Genomic DNA, 19,525 nt, shown 5'->3' with positions numbered 1-19,525 from the left:
GGCGGAGTCTAGGGTGGGTTTTTTGAGGATGGGGGTGATGGAGGCCAGTTTGTAGATGGAAGGAACATGGCCGAGGGATAAAGACTGGTTGAAGAGGGTGGTGAGATGGGGGATGAGAGCAGGGAGGCAAGCCTTGGTTAGAGTCGTTGGGAGTGGGTCGAGAGAGCAGGTGGTGGTTTTGGAAGCGGTGATGAGGTCTATGATATGAGAGGAGTTAACAGAGGAGAAGGTGGTGAGGGGAGGGAAGGGTGGGTCGTCAGGGAGAGGGGGGGGCAGGGGTGGGGGTGGTGATGGAGTTAATGGAGACGGCAGTCATGGAGCTGTTGATTTTGGAAATTTTGTCATTGAAGGCAAGGAGGAAAGAGTTGCAGAGGTCAAGGGAGGAGGGTGGAGTGATGTCCGGTGGTTGGAGCAGCTTGTTGACGGTGGAGAACAGGGTGCGAGGGCTCCGGTGGGAGCTGTTGATGAGGGTGGAGAGGTGGGCAGATTTGGCGGCTTGGAGAGCGTCACGGTAGGAGAAGATGTGTAATTTGAAAGCTTCGGCGTGGACGGTGAGGCGGGTTCTTTTGAGGAGTCGTTCGAGTTGGCGGCCAATCTGCTTCATGGTGCGGAGTTCAGGGGTGTACCAGGGGGCGGGGTTGATGTATGAGACGGAGGAGGTTTTCCAGGGGGCTAGGGAGTCAAGGGAGTCGGAGAGGGTGGTGTTGAGCATGACAGCATAGTCGTCGGGGGAAGAGGGGGGGGAGTCAGGGGGGAAAGCAGAGGATATGAGCTGGGAGAGCGTGAGGGGGTTGACTGACTTGATATTGCGGTAGGTGATGGTGCGTTTTTTGGGGTTGTGGGGCGAGGGTAGGGAGGCGGAGAAAAGGATGCAGAGATGATCAGAGAGAGGGAAGGGGAGGGGGTGGGGCTTAGATATGGGTAGGAGAGAGGAACAGACTAAGTCCAGAGTGCGGCCTTTGGTATGGGTGGGGAAGTCAATGTGTTGGGTGAGATGGAAGCAGTCCAGGAGAGAGAGGAAGTCGGATGTCAGTGGGGCGTTGGGGCAGTCAATGTGGATGTTGAAGTCACCAGTGAGTAGGAGGCGGGCAGAGAGAGAGGATGCGATGGTGAGGAGTTCAGACAATTCAGTGAGGAAAGAGGGGTGGGGCTTTGGGGGACGATAGATCAGGATAGCGGTGATAGAGTTGGGGAGGGAGAAGGCGAGGTATTCAAATGATGAGATGGATGGAAGGTTGAGGTTCAGTTCAGTGATGGATGTAGATTTTTTATGAATAACAGCAAGACCTCCCCCACGCCCGGAGAGGCGGGGTTTGGCAGTGTAAGTGTAGTTGGAGGGAGTGGCTTGGTTGAGAGCATAGAAGTCCAGGGGCTGTTGCCATGTTTCACAGAGGAGAAGCAGATCAATGTTATTGTCCAGTAGCAGTTCAGATATAACAGGTGATTTGTTGGAGAGGGAGCGGCAGTTCAGCAGTGCAAGGGAGATGGATGGGGGCGCGGAGATGGATGGGGGCGCAGGGGTGGGGGGGCGGAGGTTGCTGAGGTTGGCAGTGCGGCAGGTGGGGGTGACGGGGGGGCGAAAACTAGTCCAGAGTGAGGGGATAGGTGAGCCGTCGTTGGAGTGTTGGTTATGGGAGAGACCAGAGCCCCTGTGGATGTAGCGGGGCCGGCGAAGGATCCCAGCTGAGCTAGCTGCAGAGGCAGCAGCAGCTGGGAGACGGTGGTTATGGTTGAGGAGGTGAAGGTCAGCAGCGGTGTAGGGGAGTAGGCGAGAAGTTGGTGGAGCGGTGGCCTGGAGGCGCGGGAGTGATAGTCCGAGGAGGAGATGGAACGTAGCAGCAGATGAGAGTAATCCAGTTAGAATGTTGGCGGTGGCTAGAAGCTGGTTAACTAGAAGCTGGTGGGCAGAGAGTTGTGAAAAAGCAGCAGTGGACCGGGTGTTGAAGCTGGTGGAGTGAGTGGCGTTGGTTGCCCCAGACCTTGTCTGCACGGCAGGGAGAACCCGCGATACCATGACGGACCTCAGCAGGTGTTAAGCCAGCTGTTAGCTGGCGGCTAGGGCAGTAGATAGTCCAGGAGTGAGGGAGGAGATGAGTGATGGACGGTGCAGTAATGTCCGATGAAGTTAAGGAACAGGGATGTAGACAGAAGACAACACAGAGACTAAGTTGTTCTCCGAGAGGCAGGACGTGCGCCGTTAGCATGCTAATGTTTGTTAGCTTAGTGATTATAAATTCGTGGTGGTGAATATTTAGGATGTTCAGACTGCGACAGGAGAGTGAGCGACGCGTGTGGAGCTGCGATGGGTTTAACATGAGCTAGTTCTGTTTTCGGACGGAAAAAAACAGCTACGGCGCATTTTAATGAAGTTTGTTAATAAAGTTTAATACGTTTTGTTTTTGAGAAAGACACAATCACAACACACGTTAAATATGACACTAAAATCAGTTGACGTTAATGTTATATGTTATATTACGTCCAGATACACAAGCAAAAAACAATGTAAAAAGAAAAGAAAAGACCCGAGGAAATGATTAAGTTGCTAAGTACCCTATTTTCCGCACTATAAGGCGCACTAGATTACAAGGCGCACTGTAAACTTTATGGATGAAGTACGCGCGGCAAAAACCTTTCTTCGTAATCTTTTGGCAGTTGCTGCGAGATAAAAAAGATAGATAAAAAGTAGTTTTTTGAGAAAATTAAAGGCTTTTAAGTGCGCCTCATAGTCCAGAAAATACGGTAATTAATAAGTCTAAACCGGTGGTCGTCGCCGTCCTGTTTCAGCCGCGACCCCCAGAATAACAACCGTTGCCGTTGGTGATTTTATTGTGAAGATTTAAGCTAACCAATAATAATCTACATTTACCGTTAGCCGTTAGCATTAGCCGTTAGCATTAGCCGGCAAACAACAGCTGGTACCAACCCATCGGGCACATTTAGGTCAAAGACTCGTGGTAGGGCGTTTCATTTTAGATCATAATTAGCATGTAAAACTAGCGCCCGAGCTAACTGTCAAGCCTTGTGGGGACAAACCACTGCTCAAAACTCTAAAAAACATCCCAAAACGTGTTATCAGAACATCTCTAGAACACGGCGCTCTTTTACACAGTCGCCGTCCCGTGTGGCGCTCCACTTTCCCACACCTTTCCTTCCCTTTCCATTCTTCTCTCCTGCCGTGTTTTTGTTTGGATCCATTAGCGCTCGCGATAAGCCCGAGTGCGTCTGTCGCCGAGGGAGCGGGAGATGTTTTGGGACCACCCTGATCCCGAGCAGCAGGTACAAGCGATAAGAGGAGGAACCGGCGGCCCCCATGGAGGTACTCTCGCTCAGGCCCGACCCGAGCCCGCCGACACGCCTCCCCCGTCCTGACACGCCCCTCCCCCTTCGGCCCCGGAGCAGCCAAAACAAGCCTCTGACATGAGGGCGATGGAGCTCCAGCGGTTCGTGAATAATAATAATAATAATAATATGGTCTTTACGGCAGGTGAACACGCTGGGCATTTTCATGTGACGGAGAACAACGTCCTGGTTTATTAAGAGATCCTTCCAGAGCATTCTAAAGGCTGGCACGGTTCCATATGTTAGCATTAGCGTTAGCATCCAAACATCGCAAAGAAAAAAACAGGGATGTTTTTGCGACCGACAACATCGAGACACGAGAGGAACGTGAGAGCCCAGAACATGTGGCACACGTTGTGTCAGCGTGTTCAGAAGCGTGTTCAGAAGCGTGTTCAGTTCATAAGCGTCTTCAGAAGCATGTTCAGTTCAGAAGCGTGTTTAGTTCAGAAGCGTGTTTAGTTCAGAAGCGTGTTTAGTTCAGAAGCGTGTTTAGAAGCGTGTTCAGAAGCGTGTTCAGTTCATAAGCGTGTTTAGTTCAGAAGCGTGTTTAGTTCAGAAGCGTGTTCAGTTCAGAAGCGTGTTTAGTTCAGAAGCGTGTTTGGTTCAGAAGCGTGTTTAGTTCAGAAGCGTGTTTAGTTCAGAAGCGTATTTAGTTCAGAAGCGTGTTTAGAAGCGTGTTCAGAAGCGTGTTCAGTTCATAAGAGTGTTTAGTTCAGAAGCGTGTTCAGAAACGTGTTCAGTTCAGAAGCGTGTTTAGTTCAGAAGCGTGTTTAGTTCAGAAGCGTGTTCAGAAGCGTGTTCAGAAGCGTGTTCAGTTCAGAAGCGTGTTTAGTTCAGAAGCGTGTTCAGAAGCATGTTCAGTTCAGAATCAAATCAAATCAATTTATTTTTGTAAGGCCCAAAATCACAACAACAGTTGCCTCTGAGGGCCACAGGGAGAAATGAATCAACAATGTCTGTGGTGACGATGAAGTCAGACAATGTCTGTGTTTAGTTCAGAAGCGTGTTTAGTTCAGAAGCGTGTTCAGAAGCGTGTTTAGTTCAGAAGCGTGTTCAGTTCAGAAGCGTGTTCAGTTCAGAAGCATGTTTAGTTCAGAAGCATGTTCAGAAGCGTGTTCAGTTCAGAAGCGTGTTTAGTTCAGAAGCGTGTTTAGTTCAGAAGCGTGTTTAGAAGCGTGTTCAGAAGCGTGTTCAGTTCATAAGCGTGTTTAGTCCAGAAGCGTGTTTAGTTCAGAAGCGTGTTTAGTTCAGAAGCGTTTTCAGTTCAGAAGCGTGTTTAGTTCAGAAGCGTGTTCAGTTCATAAGCGTCTTCAGAAGCGTGTTCAGTTCAGAAGCGTGTTTAGTTCAGAAGCGTGTTTAGTTCAGAAGCGTGTTTAGAAGCGTGTTCAGTTCATAAACGTCTTCAGAAGCGTGTTCAGTTCAGAAGCGTGTTCAGAAGCGTGTTTAGTTCAGAAGCGTGTTTAGTTCAGAAGCGTGTTCAGAAGCGTGTTCAGTTCAGAAGCGTGTTTAGTTCAGAAGCGTGTTCAGAAGCGTGTTTAGTTCAGAAGCGTTTTCAGTTCAGAAGCGTGTTTAGTTCAGAAGCGTTTTCAGTTCAGAAGCGTGTTTAGTTCAGAAGCGTGTTCAGTTCATAAGCGTCTTCAGAAGCGTGTTCAGTTCAGAAGCGTGTTTAGTTCAGAAGCGTGTTTAGTTCAGAAGCGTGTTTAGTTCAGAAGCGTGTTTAGAAGCGTGTTCAGTTCATAAACGTCTTCAGAAGCGTGTTCAGTTCAGAAGCGTGTTCAGAAGCGTGTTTAGTTCAGAAGCGTGTTTAGTTCAGAAGCGTGTTCAGAAGCGTGTTCAGTTCAGAAGCGTGTTTAGTTCAGAAGCGTGTTCAGAAGCGTGTTTAGTTAAGAAGCGTGTTTAGTTCAGAAGCGTGTTCAGTTCAGAAGCGTGTTCAGTTCAGAAGCGTGTTCAGAAGCGTGTTTGGTTCAGAAGCATGTTTAGTTCAGAAGCGTGTTCAGTTCAGAAGCATGTTTAGTTCAGAAGCGTGTTCAGTTCAGAAGCGTGTTTAGTTCAGAAGCGTGTTCAGTTCAGAAGCGTGTTTAGTTCAGAAGCGTGTTCAGAAGCGTGTTCAGTTCAGAAGCGTGTTTAGTTCAGAAGCGTTTTCAGTTCAGAAGCGTGTTTAGTTCAGAAGCGTGTTCAGTTCATAAGCGTCTTCAGAAGCGTGTTCAGTTCAGAAGCGTGTTTAGTTCAGAAGCGTGTTTAGTTCAGAAGCGTGTTTAGAAGCGTGTTCAGTTCATAAACGTCTTCAGAAGCGTGTTCAGTTCAGAAGCGTGTTCAGAAGCGTGTTTAGTTCAGAAGCGTGTTTAGTTCAGAAGCGTGTTCAGAAGCGTGTTCAGTTCAGAAGCGTGTTTAGTTCAGAAGCGTGTTCAGAAGCGTGTTTAGTTCAGAAGCGTTTTCAGTTCAGAAGCGTGTTTAGTTCAGAAGCGTTTTCAGTTCAGAAGCGTGTTTAGTTCAGAAGCGTGTTCAGTTCATAAGCGTCTTCAGAAGCGTGTTCAGTTCAGAAGCGTGTTTAGTTCAGAAGCGTGTTTAGTTCAGAAGCGTGTTTAGTTCAGAAGCATGTTTAGAAGCGTGTTCAGTTCATAAACGTCTTCAGAAGCGTGTTCAGTTCAGAAGCGTGTTCAGAAGCGTGTTTAGTTCAGAAGCGTGTTTAGTTCAGAAGCGTGTTCAGAAGCGTGTTCAGTTCAGAAGCGTGTTTAGTTCAGAAGCGTGTTCAGAAGCGTGTTTAGTTAAGAAGCGTGTTTAGTTCAGAAGCGTGTTCAGTTCAGAAGCGTGTTCAGTTCAGAAGCGTGTTCAGAAGCGTGTTTGGTTCAGAAGCATGTTTAGTTCAGAAGCGTGTTCAGTTCAGAAGCATGTTTAGTTCAGAAGCGTGTTCAGTTCAGAAGCGTGTTTAGTTCAGAAGCGTGTTCAGTTCAGAAGCGTGTTTAGTTCAGAAGCGTGTTCAGAAGCGTGTTCAGTTCAGAAGCGTGTTCAGTTCAGAAGCGTGTTTAGTTCAGAAGCGTGTTCAGAAGCGTGTTCAGTTCAGAAGCGTGTTTAGTCCAGAAGCGTGTTCAGTTCAGAAGCGTGCTCAGAAGCGTGTTCAGTTCAGAAGCGTGTTCAGTTCAAACGTGTGTCTCCAGTGCGGTTTAGACGTCGCGATCTTAGCATTACCGTTAGCAATTAGTGCAAAAATAGCATACATGCTAACGACCACATTTCTGTACGAGGTCTGTGAGTGTAAAGACCCAAAGTACAGCATTTTTAGAATTAGAAAACATTTTTGAAAGATTAGAATTTTTCTGCAGAAGCATCAATAAATAAACAATGTTTTCATGTCAACTGTAGAATAAGAACGTGTCTTTAAAGCTCTCATGAGATGTAAAGTACGAGCGACGGGAACACGCCGACCATAGCACAGAGGAGCAGGAAGTGGAACAATGGAGCGGGGGCGGAGCCGGGGGGCGGACCCAGAGTACCAGGGGGTTCTCAACATGTGGGACAGGCCCCGGCGCGGTCTACACTTCCCGGTGTTCCCGCGGCGATGCAGTCAGTGACCTAAGTCCCGGTCAAGTTCATAATCTCACGGTCTGAATAAAGTCCTGGAGTTCGAGTTATGGAATAATCCTGATTCATTCCCAAAGTTTAGTCCGAGTTGCGTCTCTCTGCGTGTCATGTGACTCACTTGCACTCTCCTGGTTGGCTGCAGGTCCCGTGGTTCGGAGAACATCCTGGTTTACACACGGCTGAGGAAACGGCAAAAGCAACCGTGAGATTAGAATGTGTTTAAAGGTCAGAAGGTCGGACGAAGCCGAGGCAGAACCGTCAAAGAACCTTCTGGACATTGTCCCTGTCTCACCGGTCTTGCAGGACTCGCCCGTCCAGCCGTCCCGACACTCCGCCCGCCCGCTCTGGTCACAGGTGTAGTGCCCGAAGTAGTCGTCGCGCGGCCGGCAGACCTTGTTGCACTTGGGGCCGTAGTAGTTGAGGTCGCAGCGCACTCGCAGGCTGTAGTCCAGGGAGAACCCAAGTCCCCGGTGCTCCACGGGGGGACTCTGCTCCCCCGGGTTCAGCATGCCTTTGTGGATGCTCCGCCCGATCAGCAGCTCCTCACCTGGGGACACGGGAACACAGGAACCATCAGTGTTATGTCAGGAACCATCCGCGTTATGGCAGGAACCAACAGCGTGTTGTCAGGAACCAACAGAGTTATGTCAGGAACCATCAGCGTTGTGCCAAGAAACATCAGTGTTATGCCAGGAACCAACAGTCATGTCAGGAACCAACAGCTTTATGTCAGGAAGTATCAGCATTATTTGAAGAACCATCAGTGTTATGCCAGGAACAATTAGCGTTATGTCAGGAACCAACAGTTATGTCAGGAACCAACAGTTATGTCAGGAACCAACAGTTATGTCAGGAAGTATCAGCGTTATAATAGGAACCATCAGTTATGTCAGGAATGTAAAACAAATCGCTGCAAAGTTTCAAAAAAATTGAAAAAAGTTCTTAAATCTAAATGCGTTATTTCAGGAACCATCAGTGTTATGCCAGGAACCATCAGTGTCATTTCAGGAACCATCAGCATTATGTCAGGAACCAACAGAGTTATGCGAGGTACCATCAGTGTCATTTCAGGAACCATGCGCGTTTTGTCAGGAATGTAAAACAAATCGCTGCAAAATTTAAAAGAGATTGAAAAACTCTTAAATCTAAATGTTTAACTTGAATCATAAAATACTCTTTGACTAAATGTAGCTGTCAATCATCCATGAAAATCAGTCAAACTAGAAATAACTCTTTCAAAGCGGATTCGAGTCAAAGACATTCTTTAAATGGGTAACTCTGGTCTAAAGTCGGCCCAGGAACCAGGAACCAGGAACCAGCCCAGACGCTTCAGACAAAACAGCTTTTTGTGAATGACATTCCTGAGCTCAGACCTGGAACTTTAGACTCAGACCTGGAACTTTAGATTTAGACCTGGAACTTTAGACTCAGACCTGGAACTTTAGACTCAGACCTGGAACTTTAGATTCAGACCTGGAACTCAAGTTGATAAAACCTTGATGATAGAGGCAGTTTTGAACGCTTTTATTTGCGTCTCGCGTCTCGACAGGAAGACGAACATCGGAAACAACCTTTGACTCGGCCGTGGCCCACAATGCACCGCGGTGGAGAGCGGAGAACCGTTGTAAAGGAAACACAATCCGAGTCTCGACGTGACAAAGAGCATCAGCACAAAAAGACCTTTATGTTTGTGGCTGAAGCTAGCGTATGTGAGGGGCGTGGCTAAAGCTAGCGTGTGTGAGGGGCGTGGCTAAAGCTAGCGTGCACAGGAACAGTTTTGCCTCATTTCTTTGACTTCTCTCAAAGCCTCTACGCCGCTTTTGAACATTTCTTTATGTCATGCTAATGCTAATGCTAATGTCAGACGCATTATGACCTGGAAATATCAGATTGTGGCTCTTGACAAAGCGAGTGCCGTGCGGCCATAAACAGGAAACGGCTGATGCTAACATGCTATGCTAGCTTTGTGTTGCTAAGGCTCCACACATAAGTTTGGGGACAAATGATTATTTCCTCCCTCGTGTCCAATCATCTTGCGCTAAAGCCGTCCGCGGGCCTAAAGCGAACCCTCTTGAATACAGACGCACCAATAACTCTGACGGTTCAAAGTGTGAGAAGTGTCTTGCCGAAGGACACAACGGCATGTGCCCCGGTGGAGAAAGAAGTGCTGCGTCTGCACAAGTTTTTGCCAGAATCATTTACGACTCGAGCTTTCTCCTCCAGCGCTCGTGTCCGGACGTGTTCTCGCTCCGATCGTCCGGTTCTGAGCCGCAGGGGGCGTTACCGAACCACCGTCAGAAATCGTATCATACATCGCATTATACGTCACGTTATACATTGCATTATTCATCGTATTATACGTCGCATTATATGTTGCATTAGCATAACATTATACATCGCATTATACGTCACTTTATACATCGCATTATACATTGCATTAAAGTCGCATTTATACGTCGCATTGTACGTCGCATTGTACGTCGCATTGTACGTCGCATTGTGCGTCGCATTATACGTAGTATTATACGTCGCATTGTACGTCGCATTGTACGTTGCATTGTACGTTACATTTTACGTTACATTATACGTCGCATTACACGTCGCATTATACGTCGCATTGTACGTCGCATTACACGTCTCATTGTGCATCGCATTGTGCGTCGCATTACACGTCGCATTGTACGCTGCATTATACGCTGCATTATATGTCGCATTATACGTCTCATTACACGTCGCATTATACGCTGCATTATACGCTGCATTATACGTTGCATTATACGTCGCATTATACACTGCATTATACGTCGCATTACACGTCTCATTACACGTCGCATTATACGCTGCATTACACGTCTCATTATACGCTGCATTATACGTCGCATTATACGCTGCATTATACACTGCATTATACGCTGCATTATACGCTGCATTATACGCTGCATTACACGTCTCATTACACGTCGCATTATACGTCGCATTATACGCCGCATTGTACGCTGCATTACACGTCTCATTATACGCTGCATTATACGTCGCATTATACGCTGCATTATACGTCGCATTATACGCTGCATTATATAACGCATTATGCGCTGCATTATACGTTACATTGTACGTCGCATTACACGTCTCATTACACGTGGCATTATACGCTGCATTACACGTCTCATTATACGCTGCATTATACGTCGCATTATACGCTGCATTATACACTGCATTATACGCTGCATTATACGCTGCATTATACGCTGCATTACACGTCTCATTACACGTCGCATTATACGTCGCATTATACGCTGCATTGTACGCTGCATTACACGTCTCATTATACGCTGCATTATACGTCGCATTATACGCTGCATTATACGTCGCATTATACGCTGCATTATATAACGCATTATGCGCTGCATTATACGTTACATTGTACGTCGCATTACACGTCTCATTACACGTGGCATTATACGCTGCATGACACCTCGCATTATACGCTGCATTATACGTCGCATTATACGCTGCATGGTACGCTGCATTACACGTCTCATTACACGTCGCATTATACGCTGCATTACACGTCGCATTATAAGCTGCATTATACGTTGCATTATACGCTGCATTGTACGCTGCATTGTACGTCGCATTATACGTCGCATTATACGCTGCATTACACGTCTCATTACACGTTGCATTATACGCTGCATTACACGTCGCATTGTACGTCGCATTACACGTCTCATTATACGCTGCATTATACGTCGCATTATACGCTGCATTATACGTCGCATTATACGTCGCATTATACGCTGCATTATACGCTGCATTATATGTCGCATTATACGCTGCATTATACGTCGCATTGTACGTCGCATTATACGTGGCATTATACGTCGCATTGTATGTCGCATTACACGTCTCATTACACGTCGCATTATACGCTGCATTACACGTCGCATTATACGCTGCATTATACGTCTCATTACACGTCGCATTATACGCTGCATTATACGCTGCATTATACGTTGCATTATACGTCGCATTATACACTGCATTATACGTCGCATTACACGTCTCATTACACGTCGCATTATACGCTGCATTACACGTCTCATTATACGCTGCATTATACGTCGCATTATACGCTGCATTATACACTGCATTATACGCTGCATTATACGCTGCATTATACGCTGCATTACACGTCTCATTACACGTCGCATTATACGTCGCATTATACGCTGCATTGTACGCTGCATTACACGTCTCATTATACGCTGCATTATACGTCGCATTATACGCTGCATTATACGTCGCATTATACGCTGCATTATATAACGCATTATGCGCTGCATTATACGTTACATTGTACGTCGCATTACACGTCTCATTACACGTGGCATTATACGCTGCATTACACGTCTCATTATACGCTGCATTATACGTCGCATTATACGCTGCATTATACACTGCATTATACGCTGCATTATACGCTGCATTATACGCTGCATTACACGTCTCATTACACGTCGCATTATACGTCGCATTATACGCTGCATTGTACGCTGCATTACACGTCTCATTATACGCTGCATTATACGTCGCATTATACGCTGCATTATACGTCGCATTATACGCTGCATTATATAACGCATTATGCGCTGCATTATACGTTACATTGTACGTCGCATTACACGTCTCATTACACGTGGCATTATACGCTGCATGACACCTCGCATTATACGCTGCATTATACGTCGCATTATACACTGCATGGTACGCTGCATTACACGTCTCATTACACGTCGCGTTATACGCTGCATTACACGTCGCATTATAAGCTGCATTATACGTTGCATTATACGCTGCATTGTACGCTGCATTGTACGTCGCATTATACGTCGCATTATACGCTGCATTACACGTCTCATTACACGTTGCATTATACGCTGCATTACACGTCGCATTGTACGTCGCATTACACGTCTCATTATACGCTGCATTATACGTCGCATTATACGCTGCATTATACGTCGCATTATACGTCGCATTATACGCTGCATTATACGCTGCATTATATGTCGCATTATACGCTGCATTATACGTCGCATTGTACGTCGCATTATACGCTGCATTATACGTCGCATTGTATGTCGCATTACACGTCTCATTACACGTCGCATTATACGCTGCATTACACGTCGCATTATACGCTGCATTATACGCTGCATTACACGTCGCATTATACGCTGCATTATACGTCGCATTGTACGTCGCATTACACGTCGCATTATACGCTGCATTATACGCTGCATTATACGTCGCATTATACGTCGCATTATACGCTGCATTATATGTCGCATTATACGCTGCATTATACGTCGCATTATACGTCGCATTACACGTCGCATTATACGCTGCATTATACGCTGCATTATACGTCGCATTATCTGTCGCATTATACGCTGCATTATACGTCGCATTGTACGTCGCATTACACGTCTCATTACACGTCGCATTATACGCTGCATTACACGTCGCATTATACGCTGCATTATACGTCGCATTATACGCTGCATTGTACGCTGCATTACACGTCGCATTACACGCTGCATTATACGCTGCATTGTACGCTGCATTACACGTCGCATTACACGCTGCATTATACGCTGCATTGTACGCTGCAGAGCAGGTCTGAGGTGACGTCAGGAGGAATATGTCCGGGCAAAGCGCTGATTTCACGTCAATAACAGAAAGTGGAGCAGAACCAGAAACTGTTTTTATGTGATTTTACTCTAGATATTTGTTAAAATGTTTAAGGAAATGAACCTTAAAATAATTTAATGAAGGCCAAAAGTAAATATATCTTATTCTAATGCAAAATATCGAAGGTAAAAGAGACTCACTGACAACCAAACTATACATTTACTCCAAACCAGTACATTTACATTTACTGGTTTAGATCTGGTTTTGTCCTGGTTTAGTCCTGGTTTAGTCCTGGTTTAGTCCTGGTTTAGTTCTGGTTTAGACCTGGTTTAGTCCTGGTTTAGTTCTGGTTTAGACCTGGTTTAGTTCTGGTTTGGACCTAGTTTAGTTCTGGTTTAGTCCTGGTTTAGTCCTGGTTTGGACCTAGTTTAGTTCTGGTTTAGTCCTGGTTTAGTCCTGGTTTAGTCCTGGTTTAGACCTGGTTTAGACCTGGTTTAGTCCTGGTTTAGACCGGGTTTAGTCCTGGTTTAGACCTGGTTTAGTCCTGGTTTAGTTCTGGTTTAGACCTGGTTTAGTCCTGGTTTAGTCCTGGATTAGTTCTGGTTTAGTTCTGGTTTAGTCCTGGTTTAGACCTAGTTTAGTCCTGGTTTAGTCCTGGTTTAGACCTGGTTTAGTCCTGGTTTAGACCTGGTTTAGACCTGGTTTAGACCTGGTTTAGTCCTGGTTTAGTTCTGGTTTAGACCTGGTTAAGTTCTGGTTTGGACCTAGTTTAGTTCTGGTTTAGTCCTGGTTTAGTCCTGGTTTGGACCTAGTTTAGTTCTGGTTTAGTCCTGGTTTAGTCCTGGTTTAGACCTGGTTTAGACCTGGTTTAGTCCTGGTTTAGACCGGGTTTAGTCCTGGTTTAGACCTGGTTTAGTCCTGGTTTAGTTCTGGTTTAGACCTGGTTTAGTCCTGGTTTAGTCCTGGATTAGTTCTGGTTTAGACCTGGTTTAGTCCTGGTTTAGTTCTGGTTTGGACCTAGTTTAGTTCTGGTTTAGTCCTGGTTTAGTCCTGGTTTAGTCCTGGTTTAGTTCTGGTTTGGACCTGGTTTAGACCTGGTTTAGACCTGGTTTAGTCCTGGTTTAGACCTGGTTTAGACCTGGTTTAGTTCTGGTTTAGTCCTGGTTTAGACCTAGTTTAGTCCTGGTTTAGTCCTGGTTCAGACCTGGTTTAGTCCTGGTTTAGACCTGGTTTAGTCCTGGTTTAGTCCTGGTTTAGTCCTGGTTTAGTACTGGTTTAGTCCTGGTCCGGGGCGTTACCGAACCACCGTCAGAAATCGTATCATACATCGCATTATACGTCACGTTATACATTGCATTATTCATCGTATTATACGTCGCATTATATGTTGCATTAGCATAACATTATACATCGTATTATACGTCGCATTATATGTTGCATTAGCATAACATTATACATCGCATTATACGTCACTTTATACATCGCATTATACATTGCATTAAAGTCGCATTTATACGTCGCATTGTACGTCGCATTGTACGTCGCATTGTACGTCGCATTGTGCGTCGCATTATACGTAGTATTATACGTCGCATTGTACGTCGCATTGTACGTTGCATTGTACGTTACATTTTACGTTACATTATACGTCGCATTACACGTCGCATTATACGTCGCATTGTACGTCGCATTACACGTCTCATTGTGCATCGCATTGTGCGTCGCATTACACGTCGCATTGTACGCTGCATTATACGCTGCATTATATGTCGCATTATACGTCTCATTACACGTCGCATTATACGCTGCATTATACGCTGCATTATACGTTGCATTATACGTCGCATTATACACTGCATTATACGTCGCATTACACGTCTCATTACACGTCGCATTATACGCTGCATTACACGTCTCATTATACGCTGCATTATACGTCGCATTATACGCTGCATTATACACTGCATTATACGCTGCATTATACGCTGCATTATACGCTGCATTATACGTCTCATTACACGTCGCATTATACGTCGCATTATACGCTGCATTGTACGCTGCATTACACGTCTCATTATACGCTGCATTATACGTCGCATTATACGCTGCATTATACGTCGCATTATACGCTGCATTATATAACGCATTATGCGCTGCATTATACGTTACATTGTACGTCGCATTACATGTCTCTTTACACGTGGCATTATACGCTGCATGACACCTCGCATTATACGCTGCATGACACCTCGCATTATACGCTGCATTATACGTCGCATTATACGCTGCATGGTTCGCTGCATTACACGTCTCATTACACGTCGGATTATAAGCTGCATTATACGTTGCATTATACGCTGCATTGTACGCTGCATTGTACGTCGCATTATACGCTGCATTATACGTCGCATTATACGCTGCATTACACGTCTCATTACACGTTGCATTATACGCTGCATTACACGTCGCATTGTACGTCGCATTACACGTCTCATTATACGCTGCATTATACGTCGCATTATACGCTGCATTATACGTCGCATTATACGTCGCATTATACGCTGCATTATACGCTGCATTATATGTCGCACTATACGCTGCATTATACGTCGCATTGTACGTCGCATTATACGCTGCATTATACGTCGCATTGTATGTCGCATTACACGTCTCATTACACGTTGCATTATACGCTGCATTACACGTCGCATTATACGCTGCATTATACGCTGCATTACACGTCGCATTATACGCTGCATTATACGTCGCATTGTACGTCGCATTACACGTCGCATTATACGCTGCATTATACGCTGCATTATACGTCGCATTATACGTCGCATTATACGCTGCATTATACGCTGCATTATATGTCGCATTATACGCTGCATTATACGTCGCATTATACGTCGCATTACACGTCGCATTATACGCTGCATTATACACTGCATTATACGTCGCATTATATGTCGCATTATACGCTGCATTATACGTCGCATTGTACGTCGCATTACACGTCTCATTACACGTTGCATTATACGCTGCATTATACGTCGCATTATACGCTGCATTGTACGCTGCATTATACGTCACATTATACGCTGCATTGTACGCTGCATTATACGTCGCATTATACGCTGCATTATACGTCGCATTATACGCTGCATTGTACGCTGCATTACACGTCGCATTACACGCTGCATTATACGCTGCATTGTACGCTGCAGAGCAGGTCTGAGGTGACGTCAGGAGGAATATGTCCGGGCAAAGCGCTGATTTCACGTCAATAACAGAAAGTGGAGCAGAACCAGAAACTGTATTTATGTGATTTTACTCTTGATATTTGTTAAAATGTTTAAGGAAATGAACCTTAAAATAATTTAATGAAGGCCAAAAGTAAATATATCTTATTCTAATGCAAAATATCGAAGGTAAAAGAGACTCACTGACAACCAAACTATACATTTACTCCAAACCAGTACATTTACATTTACTGGTTTAGATCTGGTTTTGTCCTGGTTTAGTCCTGGTTTAGTCCTGGTTTAGTCCTGGTTTAGTTCTGGTTTAGACCTGGTTTAGTCCTGGTTTAGTTCTGGTTTAGACCTGGTTTAGTTCTGGTTTGGACCTAGTTTAGTTCTGGTTTAGACCTGGTTTAGTCCTGGTTTAGTTCTGGTTTAGACCTGGTTTAGTCCTGGTTTAGTTCTGGTTTAGACCTGGTTTAGTTCTGGTTTGGACCTAGTTTAGTTCTGGTTTAGTCCTGGTTTAGTCCTGGTTTGGACCTAGTTTAGTTCTGGTTTAGTCCTGGTTTAGTCCTGGTTTAGACCGGGTTTAGTCCTGGTTTAGACCTGGTTTAGTCCTGGTTTAGACCTGGTTTAGACCTGGTTTAGACCTGGTTTAGTCCTGGTTTAGACCGGGTTTAGTCCTGGTTTAGACCTGGTTTAGTCCTGGTTTAGTTCTGGTTTAGTCCTGGATTAGTTCTGGTTTAGTTCTGGTTTAGTCCTGGTTTAGACCTAGTTTAGTCCTGGTTTAGTCCTGGTTTAGACCTGGTTTAGTCCTGGTTTAGACCTGGTTTAGACCTGGTTTAGTCCTGGTTTAGACCTGGTTTAGACCTGGTTTAGACCTGGTTTAGTCCTGGTTTAGTTCTGGTTTAGACCTGGTTTAGTTCTGGTTTGGACCTAGTTTAGTTCTGGTTTAGTCCTGGTTTAGTCCTGGTTTGGACCTAGTTTAGTTCTGGTTTAGTCCTGGTTTAGTCCTGGTTTAGACCTGGTTTAGACCTGGTTTAGTCCTGGTTTAGACCGGGTTTAGTCCTGGTTTAGACCTGGTTTAGTCCTGGTTTAGTTCTGGTTTAGACCTGGTTTAGTCCTGGTTTAGTCCTGGATTAGTTCTGGTTTAGTCCTGGTTTAGTCCTGGTTTAGTTCTGGTTTGGACCTAGTTTAGTTCTGGTTTAGTCCTGGTTTAGTCCTGGTTTAGTCCTGGTTTAGTTCTGGTTTGGACCTGGTTTAGACCTGGTTTAGACCTGGTTTAGTCCTGGTTTAGACCTGGTTTAGACCTGGTTTAGTTCTGGTTTAGTCCTGGTTTAGACCTAGTTTAGTCCTGGTTTAGTCCTGGTTTAGACCTGGTTTAGTCCTGGTTTAGACCTGGTTTAGACCTGGTTTAGTCCTGGTTTAGTCCTGGTTTAGTACTGGTTTAGTCCTGGTTTAGTACTGGTTTAGTCCTGGTTTAGTCCTGGTTTAGTCCTGGTTTAGTCCTGGTTTAAACTCTTAAAACAGATTTCCCCAGAAGAGAATGAGAAGAATCCTCCTCCAGTCCAGCTTTAAATCAGGACCAGCTCCTGAAGGTGGAGCTCAGACTGTGGACCAGGAACCAGGGACCAGGGACCAGAGACCAGGGACCAGGGACCAGGGACCAGAGACCAGAGACCAGAGACCAGAGACCAGGGACCAGGGACCAGAGACCAGGGACCAGGGACCAGGGACCAGAGACCAGGGACCAGGGACCAGGGACCAGGGACCAGAGACCAGAGACCAGAGACCAGGGACCAGGGACCAGAGACCAGGGACCAGGGACCAGGGACCAGAGACCAGGGACCAGGGACCAGGGACCAGGGACCAGAGACCAGAGACCAGAGACCAGGGACCAGGGACCAGAGACCAGGGACCAGGGACCAGTGACCAGGGACCTGGGACCTGGGACCTGGGACCTGGGACCTGGGACCTGGGACCAGGGACCAGGGACCAGGGACCAGGGACCAGGGACCAGGGACCAGGGACCAGGGACCAGGGACCTGGGACCTGGGACCTGGGACCAGGGACCAGGGACCAGGGACCAGGGACCAGGGACCAGGGACCAGAGACCAGACCAGTTTATAATTGTACTTCCTGGTTGGACGTGAGCACAGATATGACACAGGTAGAGGTGGTTCCACAGCTGTTACCATAGCAACCAGACTGTAAACAAGAGCCAAACTCCACATAAACGACACGCAATAAGACCATAAAACACCTTTATTTAGTCCAACCATGGTTTAAACTGTCTCTGTGTCGCACACTGATGACATCACAGAGGGATTCAGCTCCACTTCCTGTCACTTTAAACTCGTAATTTCACACAAACTGCGACTTAACAGAAGTTTAACTCTAATAAACATTGACCACAGGTTCTTTACCATTAAACTGATTCAGAATGAGAAGAACAGCAGAACCTTCAGAGCTCTAAAGTTTGAGCTCTAAACTGCAGCGTTTAGAGCACCTTCTTCTCTGCACAGTTTCTATTACCGACATAATCACGGCCTTTGTGATTCGATCATCGGTAAAGCTTGAGGAGAAAGCGCTGCACGCCCTGCGCTCGCTTTTATTTTCATTCCCTGGAGCTGGAGACAGGACCGAGCGTGTTTGTGACGCTGCAAAACGTTCACCCAAAAACATGGAAATCCCACAACGACCGAAACTAACCTCCCGTCAACCCGTTTATGTAACAACAGAGCCAAGAGCTGAAACGCTATGCCATCCGGAGCTAAAACGCTACGTCATCCGGAGCTAAAACGCTACGTCATCCGGAGCTAAAACGCTACGCCATCCGGAGCTGAAACGCTACGTCATCCGAAGCGTCATTCACACCAGCAGCAGCCAGAGGTACGAGAAGCTAGTACAAGAAGCTAGTACGAGAAGCTACTACGCAGAAGCTAGTACGAGAAGCTAGTACGAGAAGCTAGTACGAGAAGCTAGTACGCAGAAGCTAGTACGAGAAGCTGGTACGAGAAGCTGGTACGAGAAGCTGGTACGAGAAGCTAGTACGCAGAAGCTAGTACGAGAAGCTAGTACGCAGAAGCTAGTACGAGAAGCTAGTACGAGAAGCTAGTACGCAGAAGCTGGTACGAGAAGCTAGTACGCAGAAGCTAGTACGAGAAGCTGGTACGAGAAGCTGGTACGAGAAGCTAGTACGAGAAGCTAGTACGAGAAGCTAGTACGCAGAAGCTAGTACGCAGAAGCTAGTACGAGAAGCTAGTACGCAGAAGCTAGTACGCAGAAGCTAGTACGAGAAACTAGTACGAGAAGCTAGTACGAGAAGCTAGTACGAGAAGCTAGTACGAGAAGCTAGTACGCAGAAGCTGGTACGAGAAGCTAGTACGCAGAAGCTAGTACGAGAAGCTGGTACGAGAAGCTGGTACGAGAAGCTAGTACGAGAAGCTAGTACGAGAAGCTAGTACGCAGAAGCTAGTACGCAGAAGCTAGTACGAGAAGCTAGTACGCAGAAGCTAGTACGCAGAAGCTAGTACGAGAAACTAGTACGAGAAGCTAGTACGAGAAGCTAGTACGAGAAGCTAGTACGAGAAGCTAGTACGCAGAAGCTCTGATGCCGTTTCCTCCTCAAACACAACTATTTCTGACACACAAATCAAACAAAATAAACT

General features: G+C 46.1%; 1 protein-coding gene across 2 annotated transcripts in view; it reads right to left on the bottom strand.

Moving 5' to 3' along the window:
* The window catches only part of LOC140370096 (protein jagged-2-like), a 70,456-nt gene that overhangs the window by 32,713 nt on the left and 18,218 nt on the right, over positions 1-19,525 (bottom strand). For both annotated transcript variants that reach the window (XM_072457051.1, XM_072457052.1), the window contains exons 4-5: positions 7,211-7,465; positions 7,037-7,097 (exon numbers count right to left, since the gene is read on the bottom strand). In XM_072457051.1, the coding sequence (XP_072313152.1) occupies positions 7,037-7,097; positions 7,211-7,465 (316 nt within the window). The remainder of the gene's footprint in view (positions 1-7,036; positions 7,098-7,210; positions 7,466-19,525) is intronic.

The sequence above is a fragment of the Eucyclogobius newberryi genome, unplaced genomic scaffold (genome assembly GCF_026437365.1).
Source record: "Eucyclogobius newberryi isolate DKJ021-1_F unplaced genomic scaffold, fEucNew1.0.hap1 SCAF_21, whole genome shotgun sequence".
NCBI lineage: Eukaryota > Metazoa > Chordata > Actinopteri > Gobiiformes > Gobiidae > Eucyclogobius > Eucyclogobius newberryi.
Note: the sequence above shows the minus strand (reverse complement) of the source record. Positions and strands in the feature narration are given on the sequence as shown.